The sequence below is a fragment of the Lycium barbarum genome, chromosome 1 (assembly GCF_019175385.1).
Source record: "Lycium barbarum isolate Lr01 chromosome 1, ASM1917538v2, whole genome shotgun sequence".
Classification (NCBI taxonomy): Eukaryota; Viridiplantae; Streptophyta; class Magnoliopsida; order Solanales; family Solanaceae; genus Lycium; species Lycium barbarum.
In genome coordinates, this window is record NC_083337.1 from 140,862,931 (window position 1) to 140,875,628 (window position 12,698).

General features: G+C 38.8%; 1 protein-coding gene across 1 annotated transcript; it reads left to right on the forward strand.

Moving 5' to 3' along the window:
• The first annotated feature begins 1,432 nt into the window (after positions 1-1,432).
• On the forward strand, positions 1,433-4,159 carry LOC132609099 (galactoside 2-alpha-L-fucosyltransferase-like). The gene is made up of 2 exons (XM_060322974.1): positions 1,433-1,637; positions 2,601-4,159. The coding sequence occupies exons 1-2, from the start codon at positions 1,463-1,465 to the stop codon at positions 4,040-4,042; spliced, it is 1,617 nt and encodes a 538-aa protein (XP_060178957.1). The 5' UTR covers positions 1,433-1,462; the 3' UTR covers positions 4,043-4,159.
• The last annotated feature ends 8,539 nt before the right edge of the window (positions 4,160-12,698 follow it).

Below are 12,698 nucleotides of genomic sequence, written 5' to 3' on the forward strand. Positions count from 1 at the left end.
TATGTCGCAACTTCCTTTTTACTAATGTTTAAATTCTTCCTTTTTTTTTTTTTTTTTGGTCAAAGTATCTAAATTCTTTACATGGTAACGAAAGCAAATGAAAATTGCAGTGAGGCAAATGGGATGAGTAGCTGATTTTATACGTTTCTCTTTTATTAAAAAAATGATGAATACATCAAAATAACTGTACAAAAATGCCTCTGCGTACTCTGCCGTTCTATAGCCGAAGTTTCTTCTCTGGAGAACGTAAAGTTAAATGTAAATAACAAAGAAAACTGTCTTTCAAGCAACAATAAAAAATCAAACTGAAAAATAAACATGTTAATTCATTATGGAAGACTTATGAATCTGTAAAGGAGGAGACTGCCAGTAATTTTTCATTTAATGGACTCACATTTGTAATGTAATTACTAAATTTACTCGCGCTTCGTATGATATGAAAAACATCAATTAATTGAGAAATAATATCTTTATTAATTTAGTACATAAAATTTTCAATTAAATGTTGGGATAGGAGAAATAAACTGCTAGGCAAATCTGATAATTAAATTATGTACATTTAGGAGACAAAAGACAGGTACTCCCTCCGGTCCATAGCAAGTGTCCAGTTAGACTTTAGCACACGTCTTGAGAAAATATTAACTTCTAGAAAAAAATTAGCATTTTGATTAAATTATCCTTAATTAAAATTTGCATATTAATTTTAACTTAACAAAGTGAAATCTAGTCACTTAGCACTTAATAAGAGTAAATCTAAAAAAATAAAGTTAATTCTTTCTTGATTAGATAAAAAATTACCTATTTTGAACCAAAATAAAAAAGTTAAGCATACACTTATTATGGACCGGAGGGAGTGTCTATCATACCTTTAGGTATCTGTTGAGATAATCTTTTTTGCAGACACAAATTTCCTCCTAATAAACACTTTAAAAATTATCTCTTCATTAAGCCATTGTTAAATTTATCTTTCTTCTCTTCCAATCACTAATGCACGCATCTATACTAACACCAACAAATAAATTGAACATCCTAATTTCCAGTTTCGGCAACCAATAGCTCAGAGGCTTCCTGATTAGCATCGCTTCAGCAATCAGAATCTTCCCTAGAAATTGAATTTAGAAACCAGGGAGAATTAATTAGTAACGGGTACAACCAACAGATAAAGAATATACTTATTCATTTGAGAAAATTTGCAAAATGTGAAGAACAATGTATTAAAGACTTATTTAACATCCAGCATATCTGCACTAATGAATCAGGGAGACATGAGCATTAAATAAAAAGAGATTTAATTGATAACCCTCCATAGATTATGGATCTTGATTAATGAAGCAATTTTTAAAGCACATATTCAGCAGAACGCAATCACTCCAAGAAAATGTTTCAATTTGCTTTTGAAGGACACAGACAATAGTCAAAAGCCACAGCCAGTGTCTTTAGCTAGGGAGAATACCCTGTTTCTATGAGTTCAGAAGCGAAATGGGATCTGAATCCCATCAAATTTATTGATTTTCTCATTGTTTGTGTGATGGTTTTGACTGTTCTATTGACTGCTTCTGCTGTACTCAGGGATTTGCCTTCTGAAAGCCTCAAGAATTTGGCTATAGCTAAAATATTTGATGCTAAACCTCCAAATGGTACTTCATTTTCCCTTTAGCTTTTTATTGAACTTATAGCAGACTTATAGTGAAAATATTTTCCAGGTTGCTCATCCGAGTATGTGACCTGACCGTCAGTGTACATATAACATATGCAGCCTGTTTATGTGCTATTAGTTTTTATTTCCTAATTATTTTGTCACAGTTTTATCTTTTTAGTTGCAAACAACAATCTTGCTGTTTGGTTGAGAATGGATTCATTTGTTGTTCCATATCATCAGCAAGCTAAAGTAGAAGTACATTCTCTTTTTTTCCCTACATTGTTGCGTTAGGGGTGAAAATTGATAGTTGTTTGAAGACAAAGTAATGTGTTTCGTTGCTTTCAGCAGATTGAAACAACAGTACTTGGGTGAAGCCAGGATCCAAGATTCTTATTTTGTGCTTACTATTGTTTCTCATTATAGTAGTTTGGATTAGACCAGCATATCTGGTTTCACACAACCACACACTTATAATGTGAGGAAAGTTAAGAAGACCCTTATAATGCTTTTGAAGATCAAATCAGTAGACTAATAAAGCTAAAGCTGAGCAGCAGGGTTGGCAGCAGAAGAATCAGTTTCATGTCTATTATCTGGTTTCACACAAACACACACTTATAATGTGAGGAAAGTTAAGAAGACCCTTATAATGCTTTTGAAGATCAAATCAGTAGACTAATAAAGCTAAAGCTGAGCAGCAGGGTTGGCAGCAGAAGAATCAGTTTCATGTCTATTAAATTTTGTTTATGTGAGGCATTACATGCTATTCTACTTTAATTGACCAATTACTTGTTGCATTCTTGCATAGTTTGGTAGACAGATATGTGTTCTGTGTGTTTTGCTTGCAAGCTTGCTCTTCTAGTTTTACTGATAGGGCAACAGATGGTTTGTGCTGTTTAGAGTAATTGGCATCCTTAAAATATATATCTAATCACTTCTCTTAATTGTTTAATTTGCTTTTCAGCCACAGTTTATGAAGAACATGTTAGTCATCGGCAAGTCATAGTGCAGAAAGATAAACTGCTTGGTGGCCTTCTTCCTTCTGGAATTGATCAAACATCTTGTCTGAGTAGACATGAATCCGTCTTATATCATAAAGAACTTCGTCACAAGCCATCGTCTTACCTCATCTCAAAGTTACGAAACTACGAGGCACTTCATAAGCAATGTGGTCCTCATACAGAATTATACAACAGAAGCGTTGAGCTTATCAAGTCTGGCCACTACAGATCAGGTTCAGCAGATTGTAATTACTTGGTTTGGATTTCCTATAGTGGTTTAGGAAATAGAATGCTAACCTTAGCTTCTGCTTTCTTATATGCTCTTCTTAATAACCGAGTCCTACTCGTTGATCCTGGAGCCAATATGCCTGGTCTTTTCTGTGAACCTTTTCCAGAGACTTCCTGGTTGATTCCTAAAGATTTCCCTCTAATCAATCAGTTTAATACCTTTGATCAGAAATCTCCTAATTACTATGGTTATATGCTAAAGAATAATATCATAGGAAATACATCAATCCAACCTCCTTTCATTTACCTCCATTTAGCTCATGATTATGATGATCAAGATAAATTGTTTTTCTGTGACCAGAATCAAATTTTTCTCCAGAAAAGCCCCTTGCTACTCATGAAGACAGATAATTATTTTGTGCCATTTCTTTTCTTGATCCCAACATTTGAGCAAGAATTGAGTAATCTTTTTCCAGAAAAAGAAACCGTCTTGTATTTTCTCGGTAGATACCTGTTCCATCCCACAAATTCAGTATGGGGGCTTGTTAAGAGGTACTATCAAGCGTATTTAGCCCAAGCAGACGAAAAATTAGGCATTCAAATTAGAGTCTTGGAGACCAATGCCGGTCCTTTTAAGTATGTATTTGATCAGATCGTTGATTGTACAATGAAGGAGAATCTTCTGCCACAAATTAACCGGTCCAGTGAGCCTATAGTCCTCAACCAATCGGGGAAACAGAAGAACATAGCTGTCCTGATAACTTCTCTAAGCTCTGGATATTCAGAAGAGTTCCAGAAAATGTACTGGGAGAATCCAACTGTGATAGGAGAGATCGTTAGCTTTTACCAGCCGAGTCAGGAGGAATATCAGCAAAGTAAGAATCTAATGCACGAGCGAAAGGCGTTGGCAGAAATGTACCTACTGAGTTTAAGTGATAAATTGGTTACAAGTGGATGGTCGACTTTCGGGTATGTGGCTCAGGGTCTTGGAGGACTGAAGCCCTGGATCCTATACAAGGCTAATCAGAACAGGACAGCTCATAATCCGCCTTGTGTTCGAGCTGCATCATTGGAGCCGTCTTTCCATGCCCCGCCTTACTATGATTGCAAAATGAAAACGTCAACAGACACGAGCAAAATTGTTCCTCATGTCAGGCACTGTGAGGATGTGAGCTGAGGCTTAAAGCTATTTGACCAAAATGGTGAATTATAACACATTTTTGACATGGAGTTGATCAAATCTTGGTTTCAATTTTAATGTGCATTCTTTTTTCACTCTGCATTGAGAGGCCGACACCTTTTTAGCTGATCCAAAGAGGTAGTAGAGTAATTTTTGTGCAAATTATTATAGTTGAATATAGTGCAAATCGCTTGATAGCATCATTAATTAAGTTCTTAGTTCTCTTATGAGGGATCATTCTTAATATACACAATAACATGTCAAATTAACTAGACAGTTCGTTTATTTATAAGTTTGTCAAAATCAATTAATAACATCAAATATTTCCTAATCAGATAGTATCAGATAGATATGTTTCTTGGAAAAAATGAGGAAAGAGCATGAAAGTCAAAACCTTCTCAGCAAGAAAAACACCTAGTGAGTTGTTCAAACGCCTATGAGGCTATGATTATGTAGTTGTAGGGATCGAGGAGGGTCTTCATGCTACCAGCCCTATCTTTTCTTTTTGTTAAGCATTTATTCTTCTTTTTTCTTGTTACTTTAATTATTCTTTTAGGGGTCGTTTGGTAGATAGTCGAAATTATCCCGGTATTATAATCTCGGGATTAATTTATCCCATCTATTGGGATTATTTTATACCATCTAAAAGATGATATAAAATAATCCCAGTATAAGTGGAATAAGAAGGTATAAGCTGGGATATCCCAGCACTAATTTTTGTACCATGTTTGATACAAGATATAAACTTATCCCAGGATAAATTTATACCTTCTACCAAACATGGTATAAAAATTAATGCTGGAATATCCCAGCTTATACCTTCTACCAAACGACCCCTTACACTGATACAGCTCTTCAGTAGCCTTAGTTATAAGAGTTGATGAATTCATTGAATATGCTCATGGTTCTTTGGGAATTGTGACTTTAATTAGTTAATGGGTAGATTTGTTTGCTTCTAATTTGATTACGGCTCCAAAATTGTGATGGCATGCTAATTCGCCTTTGGTTAATGTTTCGACTTAGTATATATATCTGAAATACCATATTCCCAGATAAAGACCAAGCACGTACAAAATAAAAATATTATTAAGGCAAACTATTTACTCCGAGGAAAAATATATCAAAGTTCAGCTATGCTTTTTTACCCATTGATAGGTTTTTCTGATATTTTTCCTAATTTTTCTTCTAATTTTATTCAGTATAACCCAACCCAACAGAAAGAGAAAAACTTAGGGCCTGTTTGGAAAGCCACCCACGTAGTTGGAATTGAACGTAATTACATAGTTTGACATGTTTATTTGACCAAATAATTATTGGGTTAGGTGAAAATTGAGTGTTATTGAGAGGTGTAATTAGACTCTCCAATTCTCAAGGGAGTGGGGGTTGAGAATGGGTGTAATTACACCTTGTAATTAGAGGTTACTTTTTAGTTTCTTTCTTTCTTGTTTTATTTTAATTTTCTTTTTAAATTTATTTTTATTTCTAGTATTTTAACTTCTTTTTTATTTTTACTTTTTAATTATTTTTATTTTTAAAATATATTTTTATTTTTATATTATTTATCTTTCATTTCCTTTTTTCTCATTCCCAACCTTTACTTCTTGTGATTCCATATAAGTGCTTGTATTTTTTTATTATTATTATTCATTTAGTATAGCTGTGTTATTATTCTAATTTTTTAAACAACACATCATAGTATTAGAAAGAATGAGTCATTAACAAACTTGACATATAATGAGTGATGTTAATTAAGTAGAATTTCATTGTGAATAAGGTTATAGACTTATATTTTCCTTTTGTTTTAAATAATATTTACTTAAGTTGCGTTGGAATTTACTTATGTAATGTTGAATTCGACATACGAGTATTATGTTAACTTTTTTTTTCTTTTTGGATTTTGAATTTACGTTATATTTCGATTTTAATTTATTTGCTATAGTACAATTGATTTGTTATTTCACATTGCACCCTGTTTATTTTTCACTTACAGTTGATATATAAATATTTCTGTTGGTCAAACATCCAATCCATGACGTTTTCACAAAAAGGTCTGCTTTTAATTTTTATAATTGATTAAAATTAAAATATTATTAATTTAGAAAATATATATCAATGATGTTTTTACAATATTAGTTACAAATATACGATTATTAATTAATATATTTTTAATAAATAACGTGTTGTTAAATACATAACTTAATACCCTTTATAAAGGCACATATTTTTCAAATATTAATTTTTAATTTTTTATAATTAAATTTATTTTTAAGTTAAACTAACTGTATAATTACACTTATTCAACCAAACAATACGCTTGTAATTACACTGTAATTATCTTGATAACAAATAAACAGATCGTTATAATTACAATATTGTGTAATTACTACCCTAGTAATTACACCAATTCCAATTACTAGGTGGGTTTCCAAACAGACTCTTAATGAACTGAAATGATTTCGCTCTATTAATTTTTTCAGATACTCTTTTTAAATAAAGTTCTATTATATCAAATGAAAATTCATTCTAGACCGACCCATCGACAGAATACACCTTATTATGAGTACTCTTTGGGTTTGTTTTGATAAGAAAGGAAAATGTTTCCCTGCGTACCAAACGCACCTTTTAAGCGATAAATTTACAATAAATGTATAAATGTACGGTAATGGAGATAATCCTTGAATTCTTGATCCGCCTTACAAACATGTGAAAGTGGCTTTAAGGAAATTGGATATCTTAGAGAATTAGGCTAAGGATGACGTAAGAAATGATGCAGTTCAAGTAAGAATGCCCGCTAGGGTTTTTATTTTTTATTTTTTATTAATAACTCATACCAGCTATATTAAGGCCAAGAAAATACAATAGTAACTTTGGAAATGCATGATCCTGAATTTTTGACCCCGCTTACCCCATGAACAAACAATTAAATTAAAGGTCAAAACTTGTCGAACTTAAAATTTTACCTATGAAGTAAGCGGGATTAAAAGTTCAATATCAGCCGCCTTCATCGCCATTCTTGTAAATCACTCTAGCTAATAGGTGTGGGATTGGAAAAGGATCCACATACCAAGCAAAGCAAGATGGAGAGGTCCCACTTAGGTCGGTCTAGCATGTGATGCTCTAGAAGGACCTTGTATACGGTAAAAATCGGACATACGTTAAACCGGTGAGATCAAGGACCGAAGGAAGAAAGGAACAAGAGCGTGCATGAAGGCTCCCGCTCCGAACCGGAGGAATGTTTGGACCGGAGCAAAGGAAGGGCGTCGTTTGGTCCGGTTCCCCCATGACCGGGTTAATCGTAGCCATTGGTCCGTTTGGTTGAGGCCGTTAGCCCGTCTTATCGTGGCCGGTGGTCCGGAAGATCCGTTGTGCGGTTGCCACGCGTGTATAGCGTCCTGCCTTGTTCAACTGCCAATCGTACGGGTGTCAGATTTTACGGTCAACCTAATCCAACCTAACCCAACTCAGAGCTTTTCATTATTATTTTATTTGTTCACATTGTATGGAGCCCATGGGGCACTACTATAAATAAGGGGCATTGTCCTCCTCGTAAGGGGTTGGCTCCTTGATATCAAGAACTCTTGTAATAGCAAAATATATATAAATCTGCCCCTCAAACATCCGATTTGGTCCATTTTTGTTGTGTTTATTTCGTACATTTCTTAAATCAAATAACGCTTATGTGCTAGTAGAGACACGAGTCTATAGCAAACCGTTGATCATCAATTGCTCCTTATAGCATATTCATATATTTCTTTTCTCTATCAAACAAGTTCAAGATATAACTACATATCCTATACCTCAGCTACAATTTTAATTGATTATCCAAATCCGGGGTAAACAGTTTGGCGCCCACCGTGGGGCTAGGATAATAGTGGTCTTTTATCTTGATCTCAACCTTACCCATCTAAATCAAAAAACACCTTCTGTTCGTCTCTGAAAAAACAGACTAAATGGCTGACAGTGGGCAATCTGGTCACGTCAACAACAACGAGATCGTGGCCGAAAACGAAGGCAGCGGGCCACGAGGATTGCCAAACCCTGCTGACCCTAACCCCGTTAATTCGAGGGAGGGCCTCAACCGTCAAAACACCGTGGACCAAGAGAATGCCACCTTACCAGCCACTGATCGTCTAAATACCCACAATTCTGTTACTTTGTCCCAGGCACAGGGCCGGAAAGAGTCGGGTACCCCTAATGAAAATATTGACTTACGTTTAATCTTTGAAATGTTGCAGGAACAGAGAGCAGCGATCGCCGAGCAAGGGGTCGCAATTGCCCAGTTGCAAACCCGAGGGGATACAACGACCCCGGAGAAGACGAGCGGTGCTGCTGAACCCAGAAGGGATGAGGCACGCGTTATTGAGAGCAATGGATCCGGAGCTGGCTCCTCCACCGAGGTTCTAAAAATGCTCGAAACTTTGGCAAAGCGGGTAGACTCGACCGAAAAAAGGGTCGAAACGTACAACTCTCGGGTGGATCAAATCCCGGGGGCCCCGCCTTTACTGAAGGGGCCGGATTCGAAGAGGTACATCCAAAGGCCTTTTCCTCCGAGTGCAGCCCCGAAATTAATCCCGAAGAGGTTTAAAATGCCGAATATCCAGAAATATGACGGCACAACGGACCCACACGAACACGTGACCTCATACACGTGCGCCATAAAAGGCAATGATATGGAGGAGGATGAAATTGAATCGGTATTGCTGAAAAAGTTCGGGGAAACTTTGTCCAAAGGAGCATTGAAATGGTACGACCATCTACCCGAGCATTCGATCACCTCCTTCGAAATGCTCGCCGATGCCTTCGTCAAAGTTCACGCCGGTGCCAAAAAGGTGCAGGCCCGTAAGGCTGATATTTTCTGCATAACCCAAAGAGACGACGAGTTACTGCGTGAATTCATCAACCGATTCCAAAGGGAACGGATGGAACTCCCCCCGGTTCCTGAAGAATGGGTTGCACAAGCTTTCACAAAGGGGCTCAATAGGTGCAGGCCCGTAAGGCTGATATTTTTCGCATAACCCAAAGAGACGACGAATTACTGCGTGAATTCATCAACCGATTCCAAAGGGAACGGATGGAACTCCCCCCGGTTCCTGAAGAATGGGTTGCACAAGCTTTCACAAAGGGGCTCAATGTTCAGAGTTCAACAGCCTCGTTCAAATTAAAGGAAAGCTTGCTGGAGTACGAGGCTGTGACATGGGCTGATGTCCATAACCGATACGAGTCGAAAATTCGGGTGGAGGATGATCAATTCGAGCTTCCCCCGGGGCCAATAAATGTGAATAAAAGTTCTGAGAGACGAAGGAAGGGTTACGAAACGAAGGTTGGATCGTCGAGGGAAAGGTATCGGCCATACTCCCATTCGGAGAAGCAAAGCTTTAGGTTGGAGAAATCAAGGGTGAGCCCAAGCTGTTTCTCCGGTCGGGGTAGTAAACGGGTCGAGCGCCCATCGAACAGTCGGGGTCTCTCATTCAGGAGTGATGCCGGAAGCTCTACCGGCAACAAGGACTTACCAAAGATATCGGAGTACAACTTCAACGTCAATACCTCGAGCCAAATCTCGGCCATTGGTCGTGTTCTGGATGTAAGATGGCCAAGACCTCTAAGGTCGGATCCAGCCCAACGTGACCCGAGCATGGTGTGTGAATACCATGGAACCCTTGGTCATAAAACCGAGGATTGTCGCCAGCTGTGAGAGGAGGTATCCCGGTTACTGAAGAATGGACATCTCCGAGAGCTGCTGAGTGAACATGCCAAAAGTCACTATAAGGAAAGGGAGGCTCATCGAAGGGCCGAGCCAGTAGAACCCCAGCATATAATCAACATGATAGTTGGGGGTACCGATGCCCCTCAAGGGCCGGTGATGAAACGGGCCAAGGTTTCTGTTGTTCGCGAAAAGCGCAGCCGAGATCATTTACCCGAAGGTTCTATCTCTTTCAGCTACGAGGACGCAGAGGGCATCATTCAACCGCACAATGATGCATTGGTAATTTCTATACTTATCTTTAAAACTCAAGTTAAATGTATTTTGATTGACCCAGGTAGCTCGGCCAACATCATCCGGTGGAGAGTGGTCGAACAGCTAGGGCTGCTCGATCAGATCGTACCGGTAGCCCGGGTACTCAGCCGGTTCAACATGGCGAGCGAAACCACAAAGAGGGAGATCTCATTGCCTGTGAACATCGGTGGCACCATTCAGCAAACGGTGTTCTATGTGATCGAAGGGGACATGAAGTATAACGCATTACTGGGCAGACCCTGGATACATAGCATGAGGGTCGTGCCCTCAACACTGCATCAGCTGCTGAAATTCCCCACCTCGGAAGGGATAAAAACCATCCGAGGTGTACAACCCGCTGCAAGGGAGATGTTCGCAGTTGAGGAAGCAACACCTCGGCCCAAACAATCGGTTCAGAAGGGAGAAGATCTAACTGGAGGAGAGGACACCAAATAGCAATCAAAGCACACCGGGTCGGATCCGGGGTATGAAGAGGATGATTTTGAGGTACCCATATTGTTTGTCATGCCGGATGACTCGGACGCAACCAAGTCGACTGTGGAGGAGCTGGAGCAGATCATCTTGTTCGAGTACCTACCGGACAGAAAGGTATACCTGGGCACGGGGCTAACCCCGGAGCTCAGGGACAAGTTAATTGAATTTCTTCGAGCTAACGCAGATTGCTTCGCGTGGTCCCATATAGATATGACAGGTATATCAGCGTAAGTAGCAACTCACAAGCTTAGCTTGGACGGGAAGTTTCCCCCGGTAAAGCAGAAGAGAAGGCCCATGGCGGAAGCAAAACACGCCTTCGTAAAAGACGAGGTAACAAAGCTTTTAAAAATAGGTTCTATCCGGGAGGTAAAGTGTCACGACCCAACCCCGTGGGCCGCGACCAGTGCCCTAGCTGGGCACCTATACGTACCCGATACCCAAATTAGCATATTATCAGAATAATAATACAATAATATTAGTGGATGCTACAGAATTTATCAGAAAAAGCCGACTTGGCACACATAGGCCGATAAGGCCATCATAGAACAAAGTATCCCAAACATATGTACAGAACCCACACAGGTGTATCCACAGACCTCTACAGAACATATCATAATCATAAGACGGGACAGGGCCCCGTCATACCCAGAACAAAGCACATATCCAGATAGCAGTGACAGACTGTACCAAAAGATGGGCTCTGAAGAAGAGAGCGCCCCAAAATAGCAGAAGTGGGATCCTAAACAGATGGATCAGCGAACCTGTCGTCTGTACCTGCGCGGCATGAAAACGCAGCCCCCGAAGAAAGGGGGTCAGTACGAAATATGTACTGAATATGCAAAGCGGAATCACAGAAGTCAAATCATAATGATTACAGACAATGAGTACAAAATCCAGAGTGTCAAATGCATATTTCCAAAACCGACAGAATGTGTACAGAAATATATGTCATATCATATCCGGTCCCTGCCACGGGACTCGGCAGACAGAATGTGGCCACCCTCCCGACGCTGGTACCACTATACAGAGGAATCAGAAAAAGGGGCGTGGCCCCGTATCATAATATGTCATATCAAAATGGCCATAACAGATCAGATCAGAATAGGCGGACATGGCACATCATACTCCATAAACCCATGTACGCGTATACCTGCCCCCTCACATCGGGACGCGGCGAACAATGCAGAGAATTACGCTTGACAACATATCCTGGCCCGGGCTCAGTGTGGGAAACATTGGGACATCCACGAATGGAGTAGTGAGAGACTAATGCAATTTTAAAATATTATAAGTGTTTTCAAAGACTCGATGAAGCGTATCAAAGACAAACAAATCCAATGGGGTCGGACGGAATCATATTAAATGTATTTCGGATATCATAATAAATTACAGAAGTATAACTTTCCCGAAGTCATTCCGAGTGTCAAAATAATTTATAATATTTAACAGAATATTTAAAATAATATTCGTTAAGCGATTAGTAGGGTAATTAAAACATTTCTTTCAAAAATCGCTTAAAAAGGAAGCTTTAACACATTAGGGGCAAAAACGTAAATAGTGGGCCCGCCTCAGAACAAATAAGGCGGCGGGCTCAAATTGTGCCCTCTAAACATATAATATCATCTACGAAGGTTATACAGACATCCTATGACTTTCTGAGTAATTTAGAGCACAATTGCATAATTTCAGAAAAAGCGTATCAAAATGGTTCAATTCTACTGAAGGAAAAACTGAAATTTTGTCTTGCGGATTCCGAGGGCCAAGAGGTCCTTCGAGGCCCGGATCCGACCCTAATACACTAAGGGCATGCCAAGGGAAGAATTGGGTTTGCTTTACATACCTTTCACGCTCCTTAAGCCTTTCCAAACTCACTTCCCGTTTCGTCGAAAAACTGCAATTGGTCAAGTTTACCAATTGTAAGCTATGAATACCAAAGTTTCAACTTAATGCATATTTGGCTACCGAAATTTCGGCAGCACTTCCCCTATACATATAGCACCCCGAGAATTCAACTCGGCTAGAAATCATCAACAACAACCCAAACGACAACATCAATATCAACAATGAACATTAAAAACATAAATATCCTTCAACTAGTCATTTTTCTCACAAGTTGACATAATCTTCAATTCAACCCAACTTTCAACTAAGATCAATAATTTC